General features: G+C 48.7%; 8 protein-coding genes across 10 annotated transcripts; 5 read left to right on the top strand and 3 right to left on the bottom strand.

The window, feature by feature from the left end:
* The first annotated feature begins 746 nt into the window (after window positions 1–746).
* On the top strand, window positions 747–4,047 carry LOC122619531 (aminopeptidase N). Its single transcript, XM_043796515.1, has 4 exons — window positions 747–1,465; window positions 1,692–2,169; window positions 2,237–2,475; window positions 2,538–4,047. Exons 1-4 carry the CDS (start codon window positions 771–773, stop codon window positions 3,979–3,981), a joined length of 2,856 nt encoding a protein of 951 aa, XP_043652450.1. The 5' UTR covers window positions 747–770; the 3' UTR covers window positions 3,982–4,047.
* A 1,101-nt stretch (window positions 4,048–5,148) lies between these two features.
* Window positions 5,149–8,740, top strand: LOC122619702 (membrane alanyl aminopeptidase). The gene is made up of 5 exons (XM_043796788.1): window positions 5,149–5,287; window positions 5,562–6,258; window positions 6,374–7,090; window positions 7,150–8,259; window positions 8,320–8,740. The coding sequence occupies exons 2-5, from the start codon at window positions 5,570–5,572 to the stop codon at window positions 8,618–8,620; spliced, it is 2,817 nt and encodes a 938-aa protein (XP_043652723.1). The 5' UTR covers window positions 5,149–5,287; window positions 5,562–5,569; the 3' UTR covers window positions 8,621–8,740.
* A 1,098-nt stretch (window positions 8,741–9,838) lies between these two features.
* On the top strand, window positions 9,839–13,037 carry LOC122619703 (aminopeptidase N). Its single transcript, XM_043796789.1, has 6 exons — window positions 9,839–10,474; window positions 10,531–10,827; window positions 10,891–11,077; window positions 11,136–11,383; window positions 11,502–12,620; window positions 12,676–13,037. The coding sequence occupies exons 1-6, from the start codon at window positions 9,852–9,854 to the stop codon at window positions 12,974–12,976; spliced, it is 2,775 nt and encodes a 924-aa protein (XP_043652724.1). The 5' UTR covers window positions 9,839–9,851; the 3' UTR covers window positions 12,977–13,037.
* Window positions 13,038–13,236: 199 nt separating this feature from the next.
* On the top strand, window positions 13,237–13,914 carry LOC122621003 (bursicon). Its single transcript, XM_043798716.1, has 3 exons — window positions 13,237–13,366; window positions 13,430–13,554; window positions 13,612–13,914. Exons 1-3 carry the CDS (start codon window positions 13,237–13,239, stop codon window positions 13,876–13,878), a joined length of 522 nt encoding a protein of 173 aa, XP_043654651.1. The 3' UTR covers window positions 13,879–13,914.
* A 145-nt stretch (window positions 13,915–14,059) lies between these two features.
* LOC122619901 (gamma-aminobutyric acid type B receptor subunit 2) lies at window positions 14,060–19,578 on the bottom strand. 2 transcript variants are annotated; one of them, XM_043797110.1, is made up of 13 exons: window positions 19,466–19,578; window positions 18,797–19,062; window positions 18,159–18,640; window positions 17,913–18,093; window positions 17,636–17,854; window positions 17,283–17,578; window positions 16,856–17,219; window positions 16,686–16,796; window positions 16,393–16,617; window positions 15,617–15,962; window positions 15,449–15,554; window positions 14,908–15,389; window positions 14,060–14,843 (listed from the first exon to the last, which is right to left on the bottom strand). In XM_043797110.1, the coding sequence occupies exons 2-13, from the start codon at window positions 19,046–19,048 to the stop codon at window positions 14,224–14,226; spliced, it is 3,684 nt and encodes a 1,227-aa protein (XP_043653045.1). In that variant the 5' UTR covers window positions 19,049–19,062; window positions 19,466–19,578; the 3' UTR covers window positions 14,060–14,223. The 2 variants fall into 2 exon arrangements, with proteins under 2 accessions (XP_043653045.1, XP_043653046.1); XM_043797111.1 differs by having other exon boundaries at window positions 15,449–15,551.
* Window positions 19,579–19,864: 286 nt separating this feature from the next.
* LOC122621502 (cyclin-dependent kinase 20) lies at window positions 19,865–21,013 on the top strand. Its single transcript, XM_043799372.1, has 4 exons — window positions 19,865–20,065; window positions 20,120–20,504; window positions 20,568–20,718; window positions 20,778–21,013. The coding sequence occupies exons 1-4, from the start codon at window positions 19,865–19,867 to the stop codon at window positions 20,947–20,949; spliced, it is 909 nt and encodes a 302-aa protein (XP_043655307.1). The 3' UTR covers window positions 20,950–21,013.
* LOC122621503 (DNA-directed RNA polymerase I subunit RPA12) lies at window positions 20,937–21,605 on the bottom strand. The gene is made up of 3 exons (XM_043799373.1): window positions 21,397–21,605; window positions 21,119–21,338; window positions 20,937–21,050 (listed from the first exon to the last, which is right to left on the bottom strand). The coding sequence occupies exons 1-3, from the start codon at window positions 21,512–21,514 to the stop codon at window positions 21,026–21,028; spliced, it is 363 nt and encodes a 120-aa protein (XP_043655308.1). The 5' UTR covers window positions 21,515–21,605; the 3' UTR covers window positions 20,937–21,025.
* Window positions 21,606–21,816: 211 nt separating this feature from the next.
* On the bottom strand, window positions 21,817–26,456 carry LOC122619706 (torso-like protein). Of its 2 annotated transcripts, none has more exons than XM_043796794.1 (3): window positions 26,349–26,456; window positions 23,247–23,478; window positions 21,817–22,917 (listed from the first exon to the last, which is right to left on the bottom strand). In XM_043796794.1, exons 2-3 carry the CDS (start codon window positions 23,454–23,456, stop codon window positions 22,066–22,068), a joined length of 1,062 nt encoding a protein of 353 aa, XP_043652729.1. In that variant the 5' UTR covers window positions 23,457–23,478; window positions 26,349–26,456; the 3' UTR covers window positions 21,817–22,065. The 2 variants fall into 2 exon arrangements, with proteins under 2 accessions (XP_043652729.1, XP_043652728.1); XM_043796793.1 differs by lacking the exon at window positions 26,349–26,456 and adding an exon at window positions 25,833–26,006.
* Between the last annotated feature and the right edge of the window lie 354 nt (window positions 26,457–26,810).

Here is a 26,810-nt window from a genome sequence, read left to right as displayed (position 1 = left end):
TGCTCATATCAGATTGTGATTTGGAACTTTCAAGAACAATACCCCGTTTTGGGCTTTTCTGCGCACTGAATGGCTTCTTAATCAATATCAATGGCTTTACCATTTATTAGCAGATGTCTGGCTGTTGCATAGTATTGCACACATTACTTAGTAACTTCCAACGGATTAATGGGCTTTTCTTATCTCAAGAGCGAACTTGAAGAGTCCATTATACCATAATAGTTAACTAGGCGTGTATATTTCACTATCATATCAGCACATATGATAAGTACACGCCAACTTTAGTTTCAATTGGTAGTTTTCAAGTTGTTGTTTCATTTAGAAATTATTGCTGTTTTCATTATTAGATAATATTCTGTCATAACTTTCAATTAATTACAGTAATGGTGTTAAATAATTTTTAAAGGTGAATGAGAACATTCTATAATAATCAGCTAACAATATCAGATCAAGGCCAGTTCATCAACTTGAGACTTTTATCAGGGCGTCTATCTCGAAATGCCCACACTTATTCACACTTATTCACACTTATTCGCCATTATCTGAGACGTGATTGTTACTAACCCTGCAGAAAATACAAATTCATCAAAGGCCAGTACCATACTTGATTTACTACCCAAAGTAGTTTGTACCACAGTGCTTGGCTGCTAACGGTCACTCTAGGTAACAAGATTGGGGTAATCTTTATGCCTGCTCCCAGATAAGATGCACTGCCTCGCTTAAAAGTGGCTCGCCGGACTTTGGCAGTTTAGTCTTTCCGCGTTTTCGCCATGTGTCGCGTTCAGGTCGGGGGCATGTCCCTATTCTTGGTCCTTCTGGTGGCCATTTCCGCCACCCAGGCGGCTGTGGTGCGCCAATTCCCGGTCCTTGACCAGCTGCACCATCTGGAGAACCCCATGCAGCGATCGGTGGTTCCCTTCGCCGACGAGGATAACTACCGCCTGCCCAACGATACGATCCCGAGCCACTATGCCGTGTCCTTGAGCACAAATGTCCACACGGGCGACACCGTGTTCAATGGTACCGTGGCCATAACCCTAAGTGTTTTAACCACCACCTCGAAAATTGTGGTCCATGCCCGCCAGCTGGAGAACTTCACGGCCTCCATTATTCAGCAGGGAGTCACTGAAGCTGTGGCCCAGGATTTGGTTTACGAATATGAAGAGGAACGCGAGTTCCTCATCTTCAGCAAGACGGGACTGAGTTTTCCGGAGGACACCACATGGATCCTGACGATCAAATACCAGGGACATCTGCGCACTGACAACGGCGGATTCTACCTGTCCACATACACGGATGAGGAGGGCAACACCAAGTACCTGGCCACCACCCAGTTCGAGTCCACTGACGCACGCCACGCCTTCCCCTGCTACGACGAACCCTCGAAGAGGGCGGAGTTCACCATCACCATCGCCCACGATCCGAGCTACAATGCCATCAGCAACATGCCAGTGGATAACAGCAGGTTGGTACTTCCTATTCCATAACGTGATAAAGTGCATAATCATTTCTGCTACTCAAATTGGTTGAATTTCATCCGAAGATATGGCAGTTTTAAAATGTTTATAGCCACCAAAGTATGCCACTGCCTCTTTGTCGTCATGGGTTTATGACAAAGATACGGCGATATCAGTGGTTCTACAAGCACAAGCGCTTGAATGAATGCATAAATTAATTGTTATTTTCCGTAGCACCTCCGGAGTCACCGTCTTCCAAAAGACCGTGAATATGCCATCCTATCTGGTGGCCTTCATCGTCTCCGAGTTCGTCTTCTCCGAGGGTGAGCTGAATGGCCTGCCACAGCGTGTCTTCTCCCGCAAAGGAACCGAGCATGAGCAGGAGTGGGCTCTGACCACCGGAATGCTGGTGGAGAAGCGTCTGTCCGGCTACTTTGGAGTGCCCTTCGCACTGCCCAAGCTGGATCAGGCTGGTATCCCTGACTTTGCCGCCGGTGCCATGGAGAACTGGGGTCTGGCCACCTACCGTGAGGAGTACCTGCTGTACAACACGGAGAACTCGACCACCAGCACGCAGACCAACATTGCCACCATTGAGGCGCACGAGGATGCCCACATGTGGTTCGGCGATCTGGTGGCCATCGAGTGGTGGAGCTTCCTTTGGCTGAAGGAAGGTTTTGCCACCCTTTTCGAGAACTTGGCTGTGGACCTGGTACGTTCGTAATCGAAAAACTCTCGTTTGTTTTTGCATCTATAGTAAGTTGTAATTTCGATTACAGGCCTATCCCGAGTGGGACATTTTCCAAACCTTCCACGCTGGCTCCTACCAGAGCGCTCTGGTCAATGATGCCAGCGCCAGTGCCCGTCCCATGAGCCACTTCGTCCAGAAGCCCTCGGAGATTGCCCTGCTCTACGACTCCGTTTCGTATGCCAAGGCCGGATCCGTTCTGGACATGTGGCGCCATGCCCTGACCAACACCGTTTTCCAGCGCGGCCTACACAATTACCTGGTCGACAAGTAGGTTTCTAGTTTGGAAGTCAAAGTCGCAGTCACTAATATCTAAATCCGAATCTATTCAGTCAATTCACTGCTGCCAATCCCACCAAGCTTTTCGCTGGCATTGCCAAGGCTGCCGTCGAGGAGAACTATGCTGTGCCAGCAACCGTGGACGAGATGATGGGTAGCTGGACAAACCAGGGCGGAGTTCCTTTGCTGACCGTGACCCGTAACTACGACAACGGCAGCTTCACGGTTAAGCAGTCGGTGTACACCAACGATAAGGACTATACCAACGACAAGTTGTGGTATGTGCCCATCAACTATGTGGACTACTCCAATCCCGACTTCCGCAACACCGAGGCCACACACTATCTGCTCAACCAATCCGAGATTACCATCAATGCCAGCCTGGACGCAACCAACTGGCTGATTCTGAACAAGAAATGCACTGGCTACTATCGCGTGCTCTACGATGCGCAAAACTATCAACTGGTCATCAACGCCCTGACCACTCGGCCCCACAAGATCGATCCCAGGAACCGAGCGCAGTTCATCAATGATTTGTACCGCTTTGCCACCAGTGGCCGCGTGCCCCATGCCACACTGCTGGAGCTGTTGACCTACTTGCCCCAGGAGGATCAGTACTCCCCCTGGTCCGCTGCCAACACGGTGATCACCCTGCTCAACCGCTACCTGAGCGGAGATGCCGACTACGAGAACTTCCTGTTCTACGTACGCGAGCTGGTGAGCCTGCAGTTCGACAAGTTCGGTGTGAATGACCACAAGGGTGACCAGCATCTGGTGCCATTTACCCGCAATGTGCTGATTAACCTGGCTTGCCTGGCGGGTCTGGAGAGTTGCCTGACCGAGACGACGGCCAAGCTGACGGCTCTGGTGGAGACGGGTACCAAGATCGAGCCGAATCTGCAGTCGCAGGTGTACTGCAATGGACTGAAGCAGGCCGATGACCAGACCTTTGACTTTGTGTTCAACAAGCTGCTGAACTCCACCGATCAGGCCGAGCGTCGTCTGCTGATCTCCGCCCTGGGCTGCTCCCAGAGCACCGCCCAGCTGGAGAAGTTCGTGGCCAGCAGCCTTGAGGATGTCTTGAGGGTTCAGGAAAGGATCACTGTGCTGAGTCCCGTCTACTCCCGTGGCGAGGTGGGTCTGCTGGTCGCCATTGACTTCCTGCAGAACAACTGGGAGGCCTATGGCCAGCTGAACTCCGGCTTTGGTGGCGTCAATCCTCTGTACAGCGACATCGTGGGCATCTCCGCCTATACGGTCAACGACAAGCAGAAGGCTGCCCTGCAGGAGCTGGTGGACACGGTCAAGAACACCGAGTATGTGCCCAGCACTCTGCAGGCTAGCGTGGATGCCAACGTGAATGCCAACTACGCGTGGCTGGCTTCCAACAGGGATCCCCTGATGACCTGGGTCGCCGGATTCCGCAGCGGCAGCTCCGCCCTGAACGCCTCCATTTTGGCCATTCTTGCCTGCCTTCTGGCCGCCAAGCTGTTCTAAAACGTAGTTCCTAAGTTAGTGATAGATGTGCACTTGTGCGCCCAATAAATTCCATTAATTCCCTAATACTCTTGTTTTCATTTCCTGCGAATTTACAATTCCCTTCACAGCTTTATGGTCGTGAATTGCCAGATCGAAGTCGATGGTCAGATAAGCGTGATGATCTCATAAATTTCCCAATTTGAAACGTCGAAAACCCCTGTTCTTACGTCCACAATGGAGCCATAAATACATGCTTAATCGGCCTTGGCAACTAAATCCATAAGTGTGCACGAAATCTTAGCCAGTAGTTTCACAAATGGGCGAATTTAATTTATTATTTTGCTGAATGAGAGGAAGGCAGTTTCAACTGCAGTTGCAAAGAAATTAGAACAAAAAGAGAGCAATTTCTTCAGGGTTTTTATGACTTTACATTTTTATAATCGGCGGCTTTTACAACTAAGAAATTACTTGGGGCGGTGTGCAGATTACTTGGTTGTTAATCATTCATATGGTTGATAAATAGTTCTTTTTTAAGTTTAATAGCCATAACTATGATTTCCTATTGTGTCGTAAATAAGCGTCAAGCGTCATGCCGTCAAGTTTTGATTTGCGTTGGACACTTATCAATCAATAATACTCATTAAATGCTTCATAACAGGAAAAAGTAACTAAAAGACTGCGATATACTTAACAGAATATGGTTTATTTGTTGATAAGCCCTATTTGCGATATCGTGTTAATCCAGTCGAATACATAGTAACATGGACGACAGTATGGGGGATGTACATTACAAATTTCAAATAGCTTATAAAACCAATAAACCCATTTATTTTTATTTCATTATTTATGAAGTATCTGGCTTTTAAACCACAGCAGCAGCAACAACTTGAAACACTTCCCCTTGAAAGACTGCAACTCACGCTCGATAAGATTGGGTGCAATGCACCATAAGGTGTCAAAGACGCAGTGCAACGCATGGCAAATGTTATGGCATCGCCTGACAATCTTCAAAAAAAAAAACAAAAAGGGAAATAATGTCAGCTTGGATTGGTAGCCGATGGCGGAGTGTGTAAATCACCGCTGCGACTGCTTATCGCTATCGCAGCTTAATCTATAGACCAGGCGAACTTTATCTGGGCCGAAATAAAACGTTAAAGTTTGCAGATAAGCCGCTGATAATGGCCATAAGTCGCCAAACGCTTTACACTCACCATATATACCGGGCCCAAAGCCAAAAGTCACTTAGTTTTCGAATCGAATCGCTGGCCGAGTGGCGTGCGAAATACTAATTCTAGTCCAAGGTTCGCGATCGAACCCTTGCAAAGTGAGTTAAATGGTGGTTATATAAGTGGTGATCCCACCAGTGAAAACGGATCTATTGTTGCGCGTATAAATTATCCTTGAGAAATATCCTTCATAAATATCCTTGATAAAATGGAACACTCTTGGAGTAAATTCGAATAACTAGACAAGTGCAAGGGATAATGTCTTACCAAAGTTATATACATATTTGTTGCTTTGCCAGTTTGTTAATTTAAAAAGAAAATCGAATTAAATTTTAAAATTATTAAGCTGTATTCCCTTTGATATTTCATTAGCAGGAAGAATGTTTGCCCTGCGAGTGGCTGTTCTCCTGCTGGCCTGCGTGTCCTTGTCGTCGGCAGGCACCCGGCAACTGGCTGTGGATGTCCAGCCGCCGGCGACGTTCGCCACCGAGCTTGCGGATTACCGCCTGGCCGAGCACATCACTCCGGTTAACTACAACATCACGCTGCGTCCCTATTTGCTGGAGACCGATGGCAACAAGAGGTACACCTTCGATGGCGAGGTGTGGATCGAGGTGATTTCCAACCAAACCACCAACGACGTCTATCTGCACACGAAAAACCTCACCTACTCGGTCAGGGAGTACTGGCAGAAGCCAGCGACCGGCGTGGCCAATCCCACGGCCATCCAATTCAGTGCCACCAACACAACGAACTATGACACGGATATTGTGAAGCTAACGGCGACAACGGCGTTGACCGCCAATACGGCATACATTCTGCATTTCGTGTACACCGGTCTGATGGAGGACGATATGCACGGTTTCTATCGCAGCTCCTATGTGGACGACAACAATGTGACCAAGTGGCTGGGATCCACCCAGTTCCAGACCCACCACGCTCGTCGCGCCTTCCCCAGCTTCGATGAGCCCCAGTTCAAGGCCACCTTCGATGTCACGCTGAAGCGCCACAGGACCTTCAACTCGGCCAGTAACACCCGGCTGATCTCATCCAATCCCACCACTGAAGAGTAAGTACTTCCACCACTTGACAGTTGTTCTGTAGAACACACATTGGATAGCAAATACAATTTAGTTAGTTATTTCTTGTTCTAAATATTATGTTTGATTTCACCCGATTTTTAGGGGATATTTCGCGGACGTTTACAAGACGACGCCCAAAATGTCCACCTATCTCCTGGCTTTCATCATTTCCGAGTTTGTGGCCCGCAAGGATGACGATTTCGGAGTTTATGCTCGTCCCGAGTACTATGCGCAGACCCAGTACCCCTACAATGTGGGCATCCAGATTTTGGAGGAGATGGGCAAGTACCTGGACAAGGACTACTACTCCATGGGCAACGACAAGATGGATATGGCCGCCATTCCTGATTTCTCGGCCGGAGCCATGGAGAACTGGGGTCTGTTGACCTACAGGGAGCGCTCCCTGCTGGTGGATGAGTCGGCGACTACGCTGGCCTCCCGCCAGTCCATCGCCGCCGTGGTGGCCCACGAACAGGCGCACATGTGGTTCGGCGATCTGGTCACCTGCAAGTGGTGGAGCTACACGTGGCTGAACGAGGGATTCGCACGCTACTTCCAGTACTTCGGCACCGCCATGGTCGAGGACAAGTGGGAGCTGGAGAAGCAGTTTGTGGTCGACCAGGTGCAGTCGGTCATGGCCATGGACTCGACCAACTCCACCAATCCGCTGAGCGATCCGAACACCTACACGCCCGCCCATCTGAGCCGCATGTTCAACAGCATCTCGTACAACAAGGGTGCCACCTTCATCCGTATGATCAAGCACACCATGGGCGAGACACAGTTCCAGAAGGCCCTGCAGGAGTACCTGAAGAAATAGTAAGTAGTGGGAAAACCAATGGCTTGACCTGTATACTATGGACTACTCTTGCTTACAGCGAATACCAGTCGTCCTTGCCCGAATATCTGTTGGGTGCCTGGCAGGCGCAATGGCCCAACTCCAGCTACAATGCCAGCTCCGAGGATATATTCAAGAGCTTCACCGAGCAGGTGGGCTACCCAGTGATCAATGTAAATGTTAGCGGCAATCAGGTCAGCTTCAGCCAGCAGCGTTTCCTGCTGAAGGAGAACGACGGAGCCAACTCATCCCTGACATATACTGTGCCCATTTCCTACACCACCAATGTGGAGAATAACTTTGTCAACGCCACGCCAAAGTTTATCCTGAAAGCCAACGAAAACACGACTATTACCCTCAACGCAACATGGATTTTGCTCAATATTCAGCAGACCGGATATTACCGCATCAACTACTCGGAGGGCAATTGGCATGCCATCCATCAGGCTCTGACCACCGCCAACTGGGCGGGAATTCACGAGAGCAATCGCGCCCAGATCGTGGATGATCTGTTCAATCTGGCCCGTGCTGGATATGTTACGTACAACCTTACCCTGGACGTGATCGAGTACTTGGAGACGGAGACCAACTACATCCCCTGGACATCGGCCTTCAACGGCTTCAACTACTTGACCATCCGTCTCGGTAACGACACGGCTGATTTCAATAACTATATTCAGACCCTGACCAGCAAGGCCTACACTCAGCTGGGCTTCAATGAGGCATCGAATGATACTGCTTTGGAAATCTACCTGCGCACCAAGATCCTCTCCTGGGCCTGTCGCTATGGCAGCTCCGATTGCATCAGCAAGGCCCAGGGCTACTTCCAATCGCTGACCACCGTGCCCAAGAACATCCGCGCCACCGTCTACTGTGTGGGTCTGCGTGAGGGTGGTGAGACCGAGTTCCAGGCTCTGTACAACAAGTTCAAGAACGAGACCGTGGCCACCGAGGAGACCCTGCTGCAGAACTCCTTCGGTTGCGTCAAGACACAGGCTCTGATCGAGAAGGTGTTCGATCTGATCATCAGCGATGAGATTCGGCGACAGGACAAGTCCTCCGTGCTGGCCACTCTCTACACGGAGAACAACGAGAACGTCAGTCCGGTGTTCGCACTGGTCACTCAGAAATACGAGGCACTGGCTGAGGCGTAAGTATACCCTATTACTTGGGATTTAACATGAATTTCATAACTCACTTCTTTCTGCAGCATGGGCGGCTACTCCGCGGTGGCCACTGTGATTTCCAACATCGCCGCCCGTTTCACCACCCAGCAGCAGTTGACCGATCTGGAGACCTTCAACAAGGCAAATGGCGCCAAATTCGGCACCTCGCAGGCCACTTTGACTGCCGCCGAGGCAACCGTTAAGGAGAACTTGGATTGGGCAACGGCCAAACTGGGCGTTTTCCGCAGCTACTTGAGCAACTATCGCAGTGGTAGCGCCATGGTCAACGCCTTCAGTGCCCTCAGCCTTCTGCTGGTGGCCCTGGTCACCATGCTGCGCAACTGAGCAGGGAGCTGGGAGCAGGGATCAGGGATTAGCGACCGGGTCACGAGTGCTCCTGGGGCCATAAAGTATTTGTACGCAGAGAAAAAAGCACCCAATAAAGTAACACCATTTTGTAGATAAGCCGCTGTTGTATTTTATTATTACTGCTAGTCGACAAATCGATCATGAAATAGGCTTAAATGACACCCGTGGCGACAGAGTTTACAATCTGATTAGCGCCAATATGGGCGGGTGATTCAGTTCGGAATCTTGAGGGGATTTTATTTAACTCAAGTTCAATCGATCACTATTTGGTCATAAATAGGGCAATAAACTATTTTTCACAGAAATTTCAGCCGAAAGGGTGTTTTATTTATTTTGTATTAGATTGTATAGGCCATAAGTGGCATCGTGGCGCCAAATAAATCAAACTAAGCTAAGCCATTAGGGGAGTTTTTTAATTTGTTGGTTTTTCTTTTAATGCAACGCAAGTTCAGGGTTAAATAATTAAAAGTAAAAAGACTAAAATATAGCTGAAGCTCAAACTGACCGACATAACTAATAAATTACAATCTTTATTGCCAGCTCTTTTACGACGTTGTCTTGCAGATATCGATCTCACCACCTATTCTGGCTAAGTTGATTCACAATTCGTGGAATCCAATTGAAAACAAAATCTTTATCGCATCTAATCAATTGTAGTATTTAATGGCACTTTGGACATTCCACCTTAGTGGTGAATGGATAGCAGAGGGACTTTTTTAAAGCGTTTAATTTTCTAAAGGAATAAGAATTATTATGCCCGTTACACCTAAAGTAATATAGGATCATGATCAGGATCACTAGCCTAGTCAATCTGGCCATGTCCGTTTGTCCGTCCGTATGAGCACCTCGATCTCAGGCACTCAACTATAGCTTTCTCTCTTTTTTTAAAGTGCTATGATATTCAAAACAAAATGGCAATAGATTCCCTGACAGAAACTCATTAGGCAGCTGTCGGTGGCAATTAAAATGATAATTGGCATTTAGCATTTAATGAGCGAGCACCCAGTGGCGTGCTGATAAGAATATTTTACTGAGAGAAGTGTGACGACATCTCGAATTATTGTTCAAACATTCCACTATCTAATCATCTGCGAACAACACCTGTTTCGCGGGGGGGACTTTTTTATTTGCTTTGATTTTCGGTGATTTCGGCGATCTAGCAGAGTGTGTCCGAATCCCACACTCCAGTACACGAGCTGCGATCGCCATGAGCAGTTCGATGTTTGGGGCCTTTTGGCTACTTTGCTCGCTGCTGATCTGCGTCACGAATGCCGCTGATTATCGGCTGGACGGGAGCGTCGTACCTGCGCACTACAACCTGACCATCGGCGTTCTGCGAAACGCGGCCGAGCCCACCGTTTTCGATGGCGAAGTGAGCATTGCGTTGCGGGTGGTCGGAACGGTGGAGGTGCAACAAATCATTCTGCATGCTGATACGCTGGACATTACGGCATGCTGGCTTCTGGATGCGGCAGGTGCGCAGGTGGAGGCCATCGATATCAGCCGGCTGATTTATGAGGCCGCCACCCAACAGGTGAGAGTTCCGCTGACGCAGGCCGTGCAGCCTGGCAAGGATTATACGCTCGGGTTCACGTACACCGGGCACATACGAACGGATATGGCCGGCCTCTTCTCCGCCAGCTATGTGGAGAGCGATACCAATGTGACCAACTGGCTGGCGCTCACCCAGATGCAGCGCATCAACGCCCGCCTGGTGCTGCCCTGCTTCGATGAGCCCGCCATGAAGGCCCGGTTCCAACTGCAGATTGTCCGGCCCGACGGGTATCGGTCCATAGCCAACACCAAGCTGAAAGAAACGACAGCTATTAGGTAAATTATAGTTTATCAATATTAATAAACTTTATAAACTTTTCCCTCGATTTTAGCCAAGCTCGTTTTGTCGATCACTTTGAGGAGACCCCCGTCATGTCCACATATCTGCTGGCCTTCATGGTGGCCAATTATTCTGCCCGTGGAAATGAGAGTGAATTCGCAGTGCTCATTCGTCCGGAGTTTTATAACAACACAGAGTTCAGCTACCATGTGGGTCAGCAGGTGGTATCGGCCTACGAGGAGCTGTTCCAGAGTCCATATGCTGAACTGGGCAACGATGTGCTCCAGTATGCCAGTTCGCCCAGGTTTCCGCACAACGGCATGGAGAACTGGGGCCTCATCATCTACAGGTGAGTAAACTGAACGTTGAAAGATTCCAAAGATGAAAGATTGTAATATATGTATTATGTAAGCGATGCTGTCCTGATTCAGGAACCTGGATACTCGGATGACTGGTCGGATAAGGAGTTCGCCATACGCATCATCGCACACGAGACCTCACACATGTGGTTCGGAGACAGCGTGACCTTCTCCTGGTGGAGCTACTTCTGGCTCAATGAGGCCTTTGCCCGCTACTACGAGTACTTCATGGCACATCAGGTGGGATGTGCACTCCAATATATATATATTTGCCTGCATTTTGATATACTCATTGCAGCTCTATCCAGAGTATCACTTGGACGAGCAGTTTGTGGTGCGCCAAATGCAGCTGATCTTTGGCACGGATGCGCGGAACAGCACTCAACCCATGACCAGTCCGGAATCGGAGATCCAAACACCCACCCAGATTGCCTACAAGTTCAGCGGAATCGCCTATGCCAAGGGAGCTTGCATTGTAAGGATGTGGCGAAATCTCATGGGAGCCCAAAACTTTGACACGGCCATCAGGAATTACCTGCAGCAATAGTAAGTAAAGTCTATTTTACCTTTATCTTGTCATTGCTAAAGTTAAGTTACCATGAAGAGATTCTTAATTTTGATAAGGAAATAATACTATAATTGTATTATTGTAATCTATTTGCAGTCACCTGACCAACACTGTGCCTTATAACCTGTTTTACCATCTCTTTGAGCACTGGCCAAAGAATCAGGATGTGGATCTGGTGGACTTTTTCACCGATTACACGGACCAGGTGGGCTATCCCATGCTAATTGTGAAGGCTTTGCAGGGTAGCAAAGTCGTCACCGTGGAGCAGTCGCGATTCCTGCTGGACAAAGACGATGGCAGTAACGCCACACTGCTATACACAGTGCCAATCACTTTCACCACTAATCTGGAACGGAATTTCTACAATCTAACGCCGTATAAATACCTACACAAAACCGTGAATGTTCTCTGGCTCAATTTTGATAATCAAATTGACTGGATTGTACTTAACCTAAGGCAGTCGAACTACCAACGAGTGTTTTATGATGCCACCTTAAGGGAGGGCCTTCGGTTGGCCATCTCCGCAACGAATCACAGTGGCATACCTGTTGAGAACCGGGCTCAAATTATTGATGACCTCTTCAATTTCGCGCAAGTTCAATATGTGGACTATGCGGATGTATTCGCGTTCCTGGAATACCTGGCCAAGGAGGTGGAGTACGTGCCCTGGTATGCCGTCTATGAGAACTTGAATACGGTGGCGAAGCGATTGGCGCCCGAACAGCTGCCCAACTTTCGGATATATCTATCCGACATCACAGCAGCTGTCTTTGAAAAACTAGGAGTTGCTTGGAGCGCCCAGGACACTCCGCTGGATGTGGCCAATCGTAACAAGCTGATTAAATGGCTGTGCAGATACCAGGTCAGCGCTTGCAGGCCAAAGGTCAACGTTCAGTTCGTCACAAGTGCGGAAGTACCATCGCCGGATTACCGGGAAACCTTCTACTGTGCAGCCAGCAGCGCCGACTACAATGCCTACACTATGGTGTGGGGTCAGTACCAACTCGAGAATCGCACCAGCGAAAGGAATCTGCTCTGGGCTGCCATCAGCTGCACGAGGGAGTACGAAACGCACTACCGCAAGATGATCATCTCTGGTCCGCAGAGTATTGAGCAAAAGAAAATTGGTATAGCCCGTATGTACGAGGAGAATCCTGACTTGGTGCAGCCCATTTTTGAAATGATTACCGAAAACATCGTGCTATTGGCGTACGAGTGAGTTTTTAACCAATATTCAATAATCCGTTAGTGCAACCTTCCTGCTTTTCAGTTTCCAGAGTTGGGCGGACACGGCCGAGGTGATCAATGACCTGGCGGAGTACTTCACCACCCGGGAGCAGCAGCAGTTGCTCAAGGACTTCTACTACAGCAACCACCAGCTTTTCGGGGAATCGGAAGAGCTGCTCGCCAAATCCTTGGTGACTGTGGAAAACAACCTCAACTGGGCGGATAACCATCTGCGGAATCTGGTCGAATATCTGGCGGACAGAAATGGCAGCTCCTGCCTGGGAGCCACTTCCTTGGTGGTGGTGCTGCTGTTGGCAGTGGGCAGGCTGTTGGCCTGGCTCTGATTAGCTAATAAGTTGTGGGGGAAATAAAGAGATTGCCGTGGTCATGCGCTGCGGGAGAAATGCCCTTTTCGTGTACGCAATTACTAGGCAAAAAGGTTTGGACGGCCCCTGCTTTATTAGGCCATAATTTACGCTGTCGAGCGGCCATTAGAGCGGCATCCGCTGGCCAAGTCGGGAGTATAAAAGCCCGCCGGCTGCCAGTGGCGCTTTCCATTCCATTTCACGCGACAGGACACTCGCAGTCGTGAGTCGACGACGAAATGCTGCGCCACCTGCTCCGCCACGAGAACAACAAGGTCTTTGTCCTGATCCTGCTCTACTGCGTCCTGGTCAGCATCCTGAAGCTCTGCACGGCTCAGCCGGATGGCTCGGTGGCCGCCACCGATAATGGTTTGATAATGGGACTTAATAACAGCATATTGTAAGCTCTAAGGGATTCCGTTTACCATCCAGATATTACGCATCTGGGCGACGATTGCCAGGTGACGCCCGTCATCCATGTGCTCCAGTATCCCGGCTGTGTGCCCAAGCCGATTCCCTCGTTCGCCTGCGTGGGTCGCTGTGCCAGCTATATCCAGGTACTTGACATATTCCTATGAATTCCTATCAATTTGCTACTAGTTTTGTGACCTTAGGTATCGGGCAGCAAGATCTGGCAGATGGAGCGCTCGTGCATGTGCTGCCAGGAGTCGGGTGAGCGGGAGGCATCCGTCTCGCTGTTCTGTCCCAAGGTGAAGCCCGGCGAGCGCAAGTTCAAGAAGGTGCTGACCAAGGCGCCATTGGAGTGCATGTGCCGGCCGTGCACCTCCATCGAGGAGTCTGGCATCATACCCCAGGAAATTGCCGGCTATTCGGACGAGGGTCCGCTCAACAATCACTTCCGGCGCATCGCACTGCAATAGAATCGCCCATCAGTTTAGCACTCATACGCCCATTTGCTCATTAATATAAATTACAATTAAAATTGCCGTTTCTGCTTGTACACAGTGAAATATGTGCCTATGAAAATGCCTGTCAGTAAAATCGAGAGTCAGGACACAAAAGCAGATACATGATTATTTTAAATTGTAATTTATTTCCCAACTATCTCATGTCATTGCTACTAGTTCGCTAAATGGTGTGTGCCCTGCCTCACAGGGTGTGTATGTAGATGCGTAACTCCGAAGAAAACAAAGGTAATCTTTACACTGCAACTGGATCTAACAATAGGAGTTCGACTACGGCATAATGCATATCCCTTGCGCCGCCTACAAGTACTCGACGATATCGCATTTGATGGATATATTCGGACAGCTCTGGCCGACGGCACTGCGGCCCCGATAGTTGGGACTCTTCTCGGTGAGGAGTTTCCGGAAGATGGGCAGAATGGCCGTCTCGCCCTCGAGCAGTTCCGTCTCGCTGCTGGCCCCATAGATGCTGCTCTCCTGCTTGCCCCGCTGCCGGCTCCGCTGCTTGTCGGGCGCCACATTGGGCGAACTGTGGTGGTGGGCGGCGTGCTGGATGTTGGAGCTGCGACTGACCTTGCGCGGCTGCACGCATGGCTGACTGATTGGCGGCGGATCCCGCTCCCGTTCGCTGTCCGTCTCGCTCTGGCAGACGGTGCCCTTCTGCGGCTTTGGCCGATGCTTGTTGCGGTTCTTCTCGGAGACGGACCGCTGGATGGGCGAGGTGGTGTTCGGGTCATAGGTCATCCCGTGGCCGCCATGATGCTCCGCACAGCGCTGCGGACTGGCGTAGTTGCGCGGCGACTGGCGCTGCTTGGCGTGCGACAGCGTGTGCGTGTCCCAGAGGTCACTCTGCGACACCACGAAGTTGGACTTCAGCGCAGCGCCCATGCTGGTGCGGCGATGGTCGGAGGCAGTGGGAGCTATTTTCATTTGGAAAATCGATTAAGTAGCTTAAACTATGGGTTGGGGGAAAATAGAACTCACTCTTAATCACAGCCGGAGTGCTGGGCTTCGAGTGCGGACACATGTTGCTCAACTCCGATTGCGACGTGGAGATGTTGGTGGAGGAGTTCCGGTGCGAGCTGCTGTACTTTGGCCGGGCGGTGGGCGTCTGGCTGCCACTGTCGTAGTGCCTGGAGGCGGTCGACTGACGCCTCTCCCGCATGCTGGAGCAATCGCCGCCGCTCCGCTTGCCCGCCGTGCTGGTGATGCTCCCGATATTGTCATCGGTCTGGGCGGACACCGAGTTCCTCTTCTCCAGATGGCGATGATGATGTTGCTGCTGCTGCTGTTGCTGCTGCTGCTGCTGCTGTTGCATCTGCTGGTGTTGCTGCTGCTGTAGGTGCTGCTGCTGCATCTGCTGGTGTTGCTGCAAGTGCTGCTGCAGCTGCTGCTGGATGGGCTGCATCATGGTGGCAGCAGGGGCATGCGAGTGGTGCTCCACAATGGATTGCTTTTTCTTTTTGCTGTTGCAAGAACTCCAGAGATTAGTGTGTGTATATAGGGATCTAACTAAGAAACTTACGGAGGAAGCGATGGCGCCATCACCGTGGACTGCACCGATACAAAGGAGTTGTCCATCTCCACATGAGTCGAGGTCACGCTATCCACAGACGTCATCTCGGTAACTTCTATGACAAACGGGTTGCAATGCATGAACATATCTACGCAGTGCCCCACCTCAACCACTCACCTGTGGTGCTGGGCATCTCGCGACGCACCGGTGGAGCCGAGAGCCTAACAATGTCATCGCTGAGGATGGGCTCCAGTTCGCTACCGACATTGGAGCCACCCGTGCAGCTCACCCCATCGATCCACTTGCGTGCCTCGGGTCCCAGCTTGCGGATTAGGGCCTGCAGCTCGTTCTCCTTCTCCATCAGCGCCTTCCTGAACCGGCAGTTTGTGTTCTTCACATCCCGCAATCGTTGCTCCAGTTCGCAGACCGAGGAGTCCCTGCGTCCGTTCTTGGACATGGGTCTCAGCGTGGCCCTGACGCGCTTGTCCACCACGCCCTGGGGATTCCGCTTCAGCTCCACCAACTGCAAAACGATTCGCATGAATATTAACCAAAGATTTTACTACATGGTCAACATCTAGGAAGGACCAACTCTACGGACAGCGAAATAGGACAGTCAAAGATATGGCAACAGCAGGGAAGTGGGATGTGACCACAACCTTGCTGCTGCTCTTGGTTGTATAGTTCTATATAGTTCAAGTTTATAGTTAGTCTGTAGTGTTATATAGCATTTTAGGATCTGTTTTCGAGTACATGTTGTTTCTGTTTCAAAGTGTATAAACGCTAGACGAAAGATCAGCTTAGCTGGCGGTAACTACCGATCAGTTTGAAAGGTGTAACCAAAAAACTGATCGGTCTATTATCGCCGACAAACAACATTCATATTACACGATTATTATATGTAACATATAACAGCTACAAAAACTACAAAACTTCCTTACTACCAGTCTTACTTTCGGTACGAACACCAAACACAAAGTGGCTGTCGTACAAAAAATGATAAAAAACGAGAGTAAGACAAAAACTAAATCCTTTCGATCCGATAGCACCAGGGATATAGCCGCTCCGGCCAGACAAGTGATGAACACATTGTAAACCGAGAAACCAATATGCTTGGAATCGTTCAGAGCCGGTATGGAAACATGTCGCGTTTCCCAGGCCAAAAAGGCGCCAAAGACCTATAAAAAAAATATATAAATATATTTTATATTGTTATACAATTAGCTTATGTTTATTGTCTACTCACCAGCAACAGTCCCTTGTAGGCATAGATAATGCTAACGAATATGGTCATGTGCTCGGACTGGCAGTACTCGTTCTCGGGGATCACCAAAACATCATCAATATTCTCGTGATGCTGTGGAAAACATTCATTTGTGAGTTTTTAGTTCAAATATGTTATATTTATTAACTAACCAAAGGCTCCAACTGTTTAGTCTCGCGGTAAAAGGGATCAGCAATCTGCCAGGTGGTTATAATGGCTATGTCAATGGCCAAAAGCACGCCCACAACCATAAACAACTGATAGTCCTTGATCACCTTCTTGTTGAGCTTTAGATCGGTGAATATGGAATGCACACGCCACGTCTTCGAGAACATGGCTCCGAAACTGAGACTGAATCCAGCCATCAAGATCCAGGCTCGAGCTGTGCAGATATAGGGAAAAGCCGCCACGCTACTTAAAGTGGTGTCCAGTCCCAGGAAAATGATGCTCAGATAGGTCATCATGCAGCCCACAATGATCAGGTTGTTCAGATGGGGACTGGACATCTTGATGTATCTATAAAACAGAGTAATATTATTAACTAACTATTAATTATTGAAAGTACCATCACAAGCTAACCTTTGATTGCGATATTTGATATTAAAGGCCAGAAAAACGGTGGCAATAATCACTCCAATGACTGAAGCACTGGCCGATACGATGTATATGGTTGGGTTGACCTGGCTGTGCTCGATGTAGATCAAAGTGCGATCCTTGGGCGGCGTTTTGCCCACCCATCTGACTGGTTTTCCCAAGCTCAAGTCCAAGTGTGACTTCTGTGAGTGGTATTCCCCGATCTTTTCCATTTGCCCCAGTTGAAACTGGTTGATCAGGATGTTGGCCTTGCGTTCGTTGTTGTAGAAACGTACGGGTCCCTTAAGAAAGTAAAATAAGTTTTAAATGGAGTAAAACAGTTTCAATGACTTATTTACCGTCACACCCTCGAAGGATGTGTTGCGCAAAGCCTCCAGGAAGACACTCTCCCAGTCCTTCACACGATAATCGAAATGGGTTAGCAGATCCTCTCGCTTCTCGGCCACATACTGAATGGCCAAGGCAGCTGCCCAGATACCATCGTAGGTATAGCCATGGAACCGGGAATACTCAGTGCCTCGCAGTCTGTCGTACTCCACCAGATACTCATCAGCAGTCTAGCAAAATAAGATCATAAGATATCATAAGAAATTTAATAGACTTGCTGATACATACAATGCCAGCCACTGTGATGTCGCCACTGGTGGACAAGGGCAGAAGATCGACTAGAATGGCGCCTTCCAAGGCCGTGGCGATCTCCTCCACGCTGCACTCGCTGTCCTGCGTGACATTCCACCAATCTGTGGAATAGGTGGCCATTATCAGCCATTGATAGGCCCTTCCATACATGTCCAATCTGAAAGCGAGTTGATATCAATAAGTTAAGATCGCCATACTCATAAGTTGGTAAATCCAACTCACTTGTAAGCCTCACAGAAGGCCTTGCGTGCAAAGTGCTCGTTGAAGTTGCCCAGTATGATGCGCACGTCCTTCTCGCGGAGTTTCTTCAAGGATTCGGCCACATCGTTGACGAAGCTCTGCGTCTCCACCACCTCCACCTCCATGGCATCCAGATCGGCCACCATGTGATTGTGCGGCAGCGAATAGCGTGGCTCGTTCTGGTAAACAGTGCCCACCCTGGTCCAATTGAACTCCTTCAGCAGGGCCAGTCGCGGCGCATTGAAGGCATTCTCCGAGGGAACCACGCGGAAGAAATTGGGAAACGCATCCTTGGTGAACATGGGATGGGTGTCCGCGTAACTCAGCTGGGTGAGGTGCCAGTGCTTGCTGGCCTTGGCTATGGGATCGGTCACATGGGTGCACGCGGCGCCGAAGAGCATTACCTTATTGGGACCCGAATGCATCATATCGAAGAAGGACTTTACGCCCACGGCAGCATTGCACTGCAAACCAAATTAAATTCAAGGGAATATGGAAAAGTTCATCAGTAAATGTTATAATATGTTTCAATTTTTAAAGTGGGCTAATTCAACTTTAAAATCTACAAGTTCTTCAGAGAGTGTATTGACTTCTATACTTCATAGTTATCCCCAACTCACCTGAGTGTCGTTCCACCACATGTGCAGCCTGTAGTTGGCCAGTATCTTGCCATGCTCATTAACGTGGCCCAAGGCGAGCTTCACGCTGGGCATAACGCCCCTTCCGGTGTAGGAGTTCTCCACGCCATCGCCGTAGGGAAAGAAGCCCGCTATGTAGACATCCGATCTCTTGGCTGTCCTGCCCCAGGCGGTGCTCCAAAGGAGCAGGAACAGCAGCTGGCTGGCGAATGGAAACCAACTTGGCCGGAACATGTTGACCGCGTGGGCTGCAAAACAATTCTAAATGTGAATGGCGCATATCGAGGACGTGAACTTGGAGCCAACTTGTGGGTGGTGACTGGCAGTGGGTGCTTTTGGGTGAGCCAAGGCTGTCGAGGCAAGGCTGCGCCCACCAGTGGGTGTGTATTTTCTACGCTCCACCTGCGCCTGTTGGTACTCGCATGCAATTTTGCAGGACAGGTGGGGCAAGGCTAAGGCCAGGCCAGCAAAATTGCTTCAAATTGCCGCAGCAATGCTGGCACGTTTTGCAATTATAAAGCAATTTAATGATCTAAGGGAGTCGTGCATTATTTAGTACCCTCGTTAACGCGAAGAGGCAACTCCAAATGTGCTGAACTCCATGATTTGCATCCTCTTTTATCTTATTTTCATATGCTTATAGAAACCTACCTTGTTTAGTCCCAGAATTGGCTTTTACTTCACTACCGCTGCCATTTGAAGCACTTATTTCACATCAAATCTCAGCCAACGCAGAACTTTTGCAGTGCGAGGGTCCGAAAAATTATGTATCCCCCTGACTTGACACTTGGCTGACAGGAGGAATTCGAGGCAGGAAGTGCGCATGTCCTTAAAACCGAAAGCTGTCACTACTCCGCCTTGGCCTAGGCTTTCCAACCCCCGTAATTGCCACAAACCCACTGCGTTTGTAAACATCCTGCAACAGGTGGCCCCGTCAGCTGGTCCTGCGGCATTTGTTGTGGCCGTGTTGCCATGGACTACTACGTGACGAACAACGATGTGGATAAACACCTCGGAAAATTACCAGCGTGAATAGTGTGTGGCATCATAATGGAGGACTATGCGCCAAGCCGCTATAAAATGCTCGAGAAAATCGGCGAGGGCGTCCATGGCTGCGTGTTTAAGGCCATCGATCTGCAGCGCAACAAGGAGGTGGCCATCAAGAAGGTGGCCCTCAAGAACAAGTTCGGAAACATAGCCCTAAACACATTGAGGGAAATCAAGACCCTGCAGCTCTGCAAGTCCGAATATGTGAGTTAACCATGCCTCCATTTGTTATGCTTTTAATTATGTAAGTAATTGCAGATTCTGGACATCATCGACATATATCCCGACCTTACTGGTCTCTCCTTGGTGCTGGAATACCAGCCGGACACCCTGTACAATCGGCTCAAGAGCGAGGTGAATCCCCTGAGCCGCCAGCAGGTGCGCAAGTTTGCACACCAAATGTTCAAGGGGATTGCGTATCTGCATGAAGCGGGTCTGATGCATCGGGATATTAAGCCCGCTAACCTGCTGATCAGCGATGCAGATATGCTCAAGATTGCCGACTTCGGACTGGCTCGTCTATACTTCCCTGAAGAGGAGTCGCGCCTGTATTCGCCCCAGGTCTCAACCCGGTGGTATCGGGCTCCGGAGATACTCTTTGGCAGCCAGAAGTATGGAACCGGCGTGGATATGTGGGCGGCAGGTGAGACCTGGCACTTTGATGGGCTCACATATATCTTGATAGCTAACTACTATCGTTATTTAGGCTGCGTAGTAGCGGAGATGCTGCGCGGAGTGCCTCTGTTCGCGGGAACCACCGACATCGAGCAATTGGCCATCATCATTCGCACCCTGGGCAGTCCACGTCTGAATCAATGGCCGGAGCTGACTTCCCTGCCGGATTACAGCAAGATACGGTAGGTATTCCTTCCTTCCACAATTACGGAGTATATAAACCTGCTGTATGTTGACGTAGGTTCCCCAACTCCGTGGGCATTCACTGGGACAACTTGTTTCCCAGCTGCACGCATGCGGTGGAAATCAATCTGGTCTCGAACCTGGTGGTCTACAATCCCAAGAACCGACTCAAGGCCAGCGAGGTGGGTACTGCACCAAGATTAAGACCGGTTAGCTATTACAATTGGTAAATTATATATTTTCCAGGCCGTCGAGCATGACTATTTTCACTAATTATAAGACTATATACACGAACATTGCTAGCAACTAAGAGTTTTCCGATTCTTTGAATCTGCAAGAGAGAATGTGTGTGTGATTAATATACAAAGGGAAGGACTGAAGGATTATCAGGACACCTACTTGCACTTGAGGCAGGTGAAGAACACCGTTTGGCCCTCGTCCGCCGATCGCAGTTGCAGGGTGGCGTAGGACATCTTGTCGTGGTTGCACTTGGGACACTTCCTCTCCACGACGGGCCCATCCGCGTCCGATTCCGACTCCCTCTTCGTCCTGTTGAGCACCTTGCTGGGATCGTAGGTGTTGAAGTGTATGGTAAACTCCGACTTCTCGCCGCTGTAAACTATTTTCAAAAGTTAAATATAATATAATAAAATGTATGGTGTAAATTCTGTTTTTACCGTCTGGCTGAAACTCCTGCCTGCAGTTGCAGCAAATCACGTTGCCCTTGACTTGCAGCTCGGGCAGAATGGAGCCGCAGGAGGGACAAAAGCCCGGGCAATTGGAAAACATATCCATGCCAAATATATTTTAAATAAATTTCAGGCAAAACCGAAATTAAAATCAAAATACAAACAGCCGCACGTGCTATTTTGGATTTCAGTATGAACGTAAGTGCACCATTCATAATATACCACAGGGTACTGAAAAAATACCAACAGAAACGTAGAAAGGTGGAAAACTGAGATTGGTGTGGTTGGAAACTTCGATGAAACGGGTGCAGCAGTTTACCCGTTTCGAAACCCGCTTCTTACTCAAATTCGAATTCCAATTACAATACAATTTAAATTTCCAGTATTAAGTAATTAAAACATAAAGAGTTTTACTTTTATCATCATTTTGTATTAAAGTTTAAAAAACTAGTACATCAATAAGGCGATCTTACGGGCTAGTCAGCTGAAATGCAAGTCAGATGTGTACTCTGGTTCAATTAAACTACCTAAAACTATCACAGGCAGAACATTAACTACGCACTAGAGGTTCCTAACTACAACTAAGCATCTAGGAACTATTGATCCTTGGCTGCCACATATCGCACATATCGCACAGTATATATATTCAAAATGCAGCTATCGGCTGGGCGGATTCTGCGGCATGTTGAGCTCCCAGAGCTTCACATTGTTGTCGAGCACCTCGTGGTACCAGCTCTCCTTCTCCGGCTCCGCCCGGAAGATGGGCTTCAGCGACTTGAGGTCCAGCTGCAGGATGGCATCGTTGCCCAACAGCGAGTCCAGGGATCGCAGCAGAGTACTGTTACCGTGCAGCTTCAGCAGTGTCACATACTTGACCACATAGTATTCGTACTGCAGCTTCCTACGCGCCCATCTCTCCACTGTGGCATTGGCACTAGCCGATCGAATCTGGCCCAGATGCGTGGCAAACCAGGGCGCAAAGTAGTTGTACAGATCCAGCTTGGACAGCCCGTTCAGACCTTTGCTCTTGATTCGCTCCTTGATCATGCTGTAGTTCTTCCTGCTGTACACAAACACCTGGTACAGCGAGTTGCCGGTGGTGTACGAGTTCACGTAGTGGGTGCCCACGTCCTCCATGAATCGCACTGCAGAAGTTATGTTTCCGATTTGCAGTTGTTCCATTCTCGATTGCACATCCGGCTCCAATGGCTGGTGTACCGGAATCTCGGCGTTGAGACGACCTGTTTCCCTGAAGCGGACCACCCTCACCAAAACATACGAGTAGTCGCCTTGGATAAAGGACGTATTGATGCCCAGCTTCTTGGCCGCGTTGTCCGGAAACCATCCGCCCGCGAATGCCTCCCACGGCTTGTCCATTTGCTCGATGGAAAAGTCACGGAAATAGGCCTGGAATAGCTGCCTCCGGTTCTCGCAGAACTCCATGTGGAAGTCGCCATGGAAGATCCCGGGTGTGGTGTCTTCATGGCTCTCCGCCAGGCCACTCAGGTTCTACAAGGAAAATACATTAATGATATGGTTTTTTAGTAAGCCAAATTAAAATCAAGTTCTGTAATTAATACTTGAATAATCGTTTGTAATGATCGTTTTCCCATAATCTAGTCAAACAAACGACACACGCGGCGGAAGTAAGCCAAAATAATTACAACTAAAAATAGTTTTGAGTGATAAGCACTTTGAACTCGACTTTAAAATTTTGATTATACTCAAAATGATTATGGTGTTTGTGGTTAAAGGTTAATACAAAAAACTTAGAGTTTGTCAACCCCATTTAACTAATTAAATGTAAGCTAAAAGTGGCTTCAAGTGGCTTCCCTTACCCTGTAGATGTTTTTGGTGGGCTCCTTGAACACCCAGCGATCCGGCTCGGGGTTTTCATTGAGCGGTATCACCCGCATGGAGATGCCCAGGTAGCCGTAGCGCAGGAATATATTGATGGCCTTGCCGATCCGGAGCTGGGACTCGCGACGACCTCCATCCGCCAGGAGCGCCAGGGTCAGCAGCCAGAAAAGGCCAGGCCACGACCTCATCGCTCAGCATTCAAGGTTAGATCTGCAGGTGATAATGAATAGGAAGTTAATGGATTTTGCAAACTTACGACAACCTACGAAAAAGCTTTTCATATCGTTAAAATAATAATATACATTAAAAATGTATCACGCTGCTATTAAGGAATTTTTAATTGAACCAAACTCTGATAAAGCCTGCAATTTAACCATAAATGGGATTCAATATATACATCTTGGTAATGAGGCAGATCTATTCGCCAATAATTTAATCCAGCGACTAGCCAACTATTGAAGGCAATGTGCATATTGATGACAAGTCAGTAAATCACTATACCATCCGAACTCATAAGTCACTTGGACTTAAACCGGAAAGTTTTCCACCGAGCAACTTTAATGGTTTGTTTATATTTTATAGCCAGTGCAGCAGTTGCGATACAGAGGGGCTAACTAAACAGCAATAATTGCAGGGCCGCCGTGTTTGTTTTCCACTCTGTAAACTGGCGATAATATAAGCGCGCTCTAATTGGCCATGAACCTTCAGTGGCGCTGAACTTGAACCACCGACCAAGTCGAGTTGCGTCGAGTTCCGTAGAGGCCACCAGTCAGCAGCCACCAGTCAGCAGCCAGGTGATGATGAGCAGGAGCAGTGCGAGCTCCACTCCGATCACCTTAAGTGGTTGCAATTAGCCGCTGGCTCTGTGGCCGTAAAAACGGCTACAAAGTATAGCCATCAAAATTGGTTCGGCTGTCGCTTTGACTTGCAAATTATTTCCTAAAAACATTTCGCATGCCTCGTAACCGTTTTCCTATAGTTGGCCCACTACACCTCAGAGGACCGGTTATGCCGTTGTTTTTTTCTTCTTTTTTTTTTCTGGCCAAGCATTATGGCCGGCAAGGAAGCCAAACAACTTGGCTCAAGCCACATACACATACACATTCTAACAGCTTGGTGGCGAGGTAGCTTTTAATTCGAGCCGTTATCACAGAACGAGCGACGTGTTTGATGGGCCAAAAACACAAAGGTTAGCCGGGTGTTAGCCACGTTCGTGAGTCACACCTGTCGACCCGACGCACTGAAGCGCAGCGCCAGACAAAAAGAAATAAACATAAAAAAAAAACGCAGCCATGATGAGACTCAAATTGTTAACAATTTACGTGAACCATAAAATGTAGGCGACGCTAAACTTGTCCAGCAGCAAAAAAACAAAACAGAAAAAACAGCAGGAAGAATGACTGAATGAAAATTGGCCGTAATGAAACTAGCCCTGAATGGAACAAAGAACGAAGTAAAGAGGCATTTGTCTGCCTACTGCATCTCGTTATTTGCCTATAGTATCTATGTATATTTCTGCCCATGGGCTGTTCCAGGAAATATTTGTTTGCACATCTCATAAGCACATGAATATTTGCTAAATGCTGCAATCAGCTGTCTTGACCTTACAGATGAACCTCACAGATTGCAACCGCTCTACGGATTCTGATATTCCCACTCGCTGTAGAATCCGCTTTCGAAGACTTTCGATGACTTCTGGCAAACATCTAATGCCCTAATGAGCTTAGTTCTCCAAACCGTCGCACAATTGCCAAACTTGAGGTTCAAAATCCGCGTGCCGCTTGAAAGGCATGTGTTATGTGACTTAATGATAGTTAGTTTTGGCGGTGGGGGTATTTACAATAGCGGACGCATAACCTTGTGCAAAAGACCCAAAAAAAAAAAAAAAAAAAAAAAGAAGAAGCCGCGAACCGGAGTTCGAGATGAAGAAGACGAATTAAATCAAAAATTCAATGCGCGCACTCGGACTCCAAAGCAAAGGCAGCTAAAAATCAACTCGTTCAACTGTGACTCCCTGTGCACTGGGAGAAAAAACCTGTGGTTTTCTGGCAAAATAACTGATTTTAGAGGTTTCAAGAACAGATTTCTTCAAAGTGAAGAAACGGTAACTATTTGGTTTAAGCTTTTTAGAATCGAATTCCAATTGTTTATCTCTTCTTCAGATTGTAATCATTTTAGAGTTTTGTAATGTTGTGCTTTTAGGCTTGATATTATATTTTCGCTTGAATATCCTTAAAACCCCCACACATTTCTCCCAGTGCACCGCACCGTGGTTGTCCACGGCCCAGTCAATTGGAGATTCTTTATGCGCATTTCACGAGCTCTTCTGTGGTATGGTATTGGTCTGGAGTAAACGCCGCACGACGAAGGGCACAGACGTGGGGCAAAAGGTCTGCAGTTTATATCGCGCTTAATTTTATGCTTGGTCCGTGTGCGTTGTTTCCTTGAGCGGTGTTAAACAAAAGTTGTCTCAACTGCGAGGTGCTGCTGGTGGTGCTGCTGTTGGTGATGATGGTGATGATGGTGCTGCTGCCACTTTTGTTGCGTTGCGTAGTATTATTTACCTGCACGAGAACTCGAACTCGAACGCGAATTGAAATTGACGTAACCATCGACCAGAAGCGGCTTGTTTTTATTTTGGGCAGAAACTTGAAGCTCCGGCTAATTCTATACATATGCCACTCGCCACTGATCCGCAGCTCTAGAGTGCTGGCTCGCCACTGGTTAGCCTTATCGCTCTGATACCGGGGGCCATTGCACAAGGCTGACTGACTGACTGACTGACTGGCTGGCTGGCTGGCATTAGCATCGTTAAGACTTCGATGTTTTACGCTTTGTGGGTCAGAGGTCGGCGGCTTGGTTGGCGCCCTCAAGTGATAAGACGGAGCTATGAATAGATCGCTGTGGTTCGAATTACACATACGTTTGCGCGGATTTCAACAACCAACAACACACACACACAGGCAGTCACAGAGGCAGTCAAGTACCCTGAACAGCAAACACACTAAAACAGACTTAAAACGAGCGACGACGTGCCTTCAATTGCAATTATAAGCCGGATTATAAGCGGCTGCACTTACACTCCAAAACGCGAGCAGCGCACAACTTCCAGCGCGAAGACTCAAAACCAAACTGAAACTGGCTACCAAAAACTCGATCGCCGCAGAGAACAAGCCGATCCGTTCCAACATGTTGCTGCTGGTGTTGTGCTGTGTGTCGTGTTGTTGTCTGTTCCAACCGAGCAACTGGCAACTGGCAAGTGGGAACTGGCAGCAGTTGCAGTTCAATGACTGGGCGGCCGGCCAGCAGAAGTTCTACTCCTCCAACGGTAGTAGTGGCTATGGATGTGGCTATGGCTAATGCTAATGGCCTGGCACAAATATCTATTGTTGACATCTGCCGTTTATCCGTTGGGCATTTTGGGGGGGACAGCTTTTCCGCTTATTAATATTTCCAAGCACGTCGTTCAACTTCCAGTTTTCTTCAAAGGGGGCGTGGGGAGAGTTGGAGGGCTGCCCCACAGCGAGGCATATTGAAATGAT

Source organism: Drosophila teissieri, chromosome 3R, assembly GCF_016746235.2.
Source record: "Drosophila teissieri strain GT53w chromosome 3R, Prin_Dtei_1.1, whole genome shotgun sequence".
Lineage (NCBI taxonomy): Eukaryota > Metazoa > Arthropoda > Insecta > Diptera > Drosophilidae > Drosophila > Drosophila teissieri.
This window is presented reverse-complemented; position numbering and strand designations above follow the sequence as displayed.

Excerpts from the sequence above, each read along its gene's own strand:
- LOC122619531 (XM_043796515.1), top strand. The coding sequence starts at position 771 with ATGTGTCGCGTTCAGGTCGGGGGCATGTCCCTATTCTTGGTCCTTCTG. Across the intron at positions 1,466-1,691 it reads ATGCCAGTGGATAACAGCAG|CACCTCCGGAGTCACCGTCT; the intron begins GTTGGTACTTCC and ends TATTTTCCGTAG. Across the intron at positions 2,476-2,537 it reads CACAATTACCTGGTCGACAA|TCAATTCACTGCTGCCAATC; the intron begins GTAGGTTTCTAG and ends GAATCTATTCAG.
- LOC122619702 (XM_043796788.1), top strand. The coding sequence starts at position 5,570 with ATGTTTGCCCTGCGAGTGGCTGTTCTCCTGCTGGCCTGCGTGTCCTTG. Across the intron at positions 6,259-6,373 it reads TCCAATCCCACCACTGAAGA|GGGATATTTCGCGGACGTTT; the intron begins GTAAGTACTTCC and ends CCCGATTTTTAG. Across the intron at positions 8,260-8,319 it reads TACGAGGCACTGGCTGAGGC|CATGGGCGGCTACTCCGCGG; the intron begins GTAAGTATACCC and ends TTCTTTCTGCAG.
- LOC122619703 (XM_043796789.1), top strand. The coding sequence starts at position 9,852 with ATGAGCAGTTCGATGTTTGGGGCCTTTTGGCTACTTTGCTCGCTGCTG. Across the intron at positions 11,078-11,135 it reads AGTACTTCATGGCACATCAG|CTCTATCCAGAGTATCACTT; the intron begins GTGGGATGTGCA and ends TACTCATTGCAG. Across the intron at positions 12,621-12,675 it reads ATCGTGCTATTGGCGTACGA|TTTCCAGAGTTGGGCGGACA; the intron begins GTGAGTTTTTAA and ends CCTGCTTTTCAG.
- LOC122621003 (XM_043798716.1), top strand. The coding sequence starts at position 13,237 with ATGCTGCGCCACCTGCTCCGCCACGAGAACAACAAGGTCTTTGTCCTG. Across the intron at positions 13,367-13,429 it reads GGTGGCCGCCACCGATAATG|ATATTACGCATCTGGGCGAC; the intron begins GTTTGATAATGG and ends TTTACCATCCAG. Across the intron at positions 13,555-13,611 it reads GCTGTGCCAGCTATATCCAG|GTATCGGGCAGCAAGATCTG; the intron begins GTACTTGACATA and ends TTGTGACCTTAG.
- LOC122619901 (XM_043797110.1), bottom strand. The coding sequence starts at position 19,048 with ATGTTCCGGCCAAGTTGGTTTCCATTCGCCAGCCAGCTGCTGTTCCTG. Across the intron at positions 17,220-17,282 it reads ATCAAATATCGCAATCAAAG|ATACATCAAGATGTCCAGTC; the intron begins GTTAGCTTGTGA and ends TCTGTTTTATAG. Across the intron at positions 16,797-16,855 it reads CTAAACAGTTGGAGCCTTTG|CATCACGAGAATATTGATGA; the intron begins GTTAGTTAATAA and ends TGTTTTCCACAG.
- LOC122621502 (XM_043799372.1), top strand. The coding sequence starts at position 19,865 with ATGGAGGACTATGCGCCAAGCCGCTATAAAATGCTCGAGAAAATCGGC. Across the intron at positions 20,066-20,119 it reads AGCTCTGCAAGTCCGAATAT|ATTCTGGACATCATCGACAT; the intron begins GTGAGTTAACCA and ends AAGTAATTGCAG. Across the intron at positions 20,719-20,777 it reads CCGGATTACAGCAAGATACG|GTTCCCCAACTCCGTGGGCA; the intron begins GTAGGTATTCCT and ends ATGTTGACGTAG.
- LOC122621503 (XM_043799373.1), bottom strand. The coding sequence starts at position 21,514 with ATGGATATGTTTTCCAATTGCCCGGGCTTTTGTCCCTCCTGCGGCTCC. Across the intron at positions 21,339-21,396 it reads GCAGGAGTTTCAGCCAGACG|TTTACAGCGGCGAGAAGTCG; the intron begins GTAAAAACAGAA and ends TTTTGAAAATAG. Across the intron at positions 21,051-21,118 it reads TTCACCTGCCTCAAGTGCAA|ATTCAAAGAATCGGAAAACT; the intron begins GTAGGTGTCCTG and ends TCTCTCTTGCAG.
- LOC122619706 (XM_043796794.1), bottom strand. The coding sequence starts at position 23,456 with ATGAGGTCGTGGCCTGGCCTTTTCTGGCTGCTGACCCTGGCGCTCCTG. Across the intron at positions 22,918-23,246 it reads CCACCAAAAACATCTACAGG|AACCTGAGTGGCCTGGCGGA; the intron begins GTAAGGGAAGCC and ends TTTTCCTTGTAG.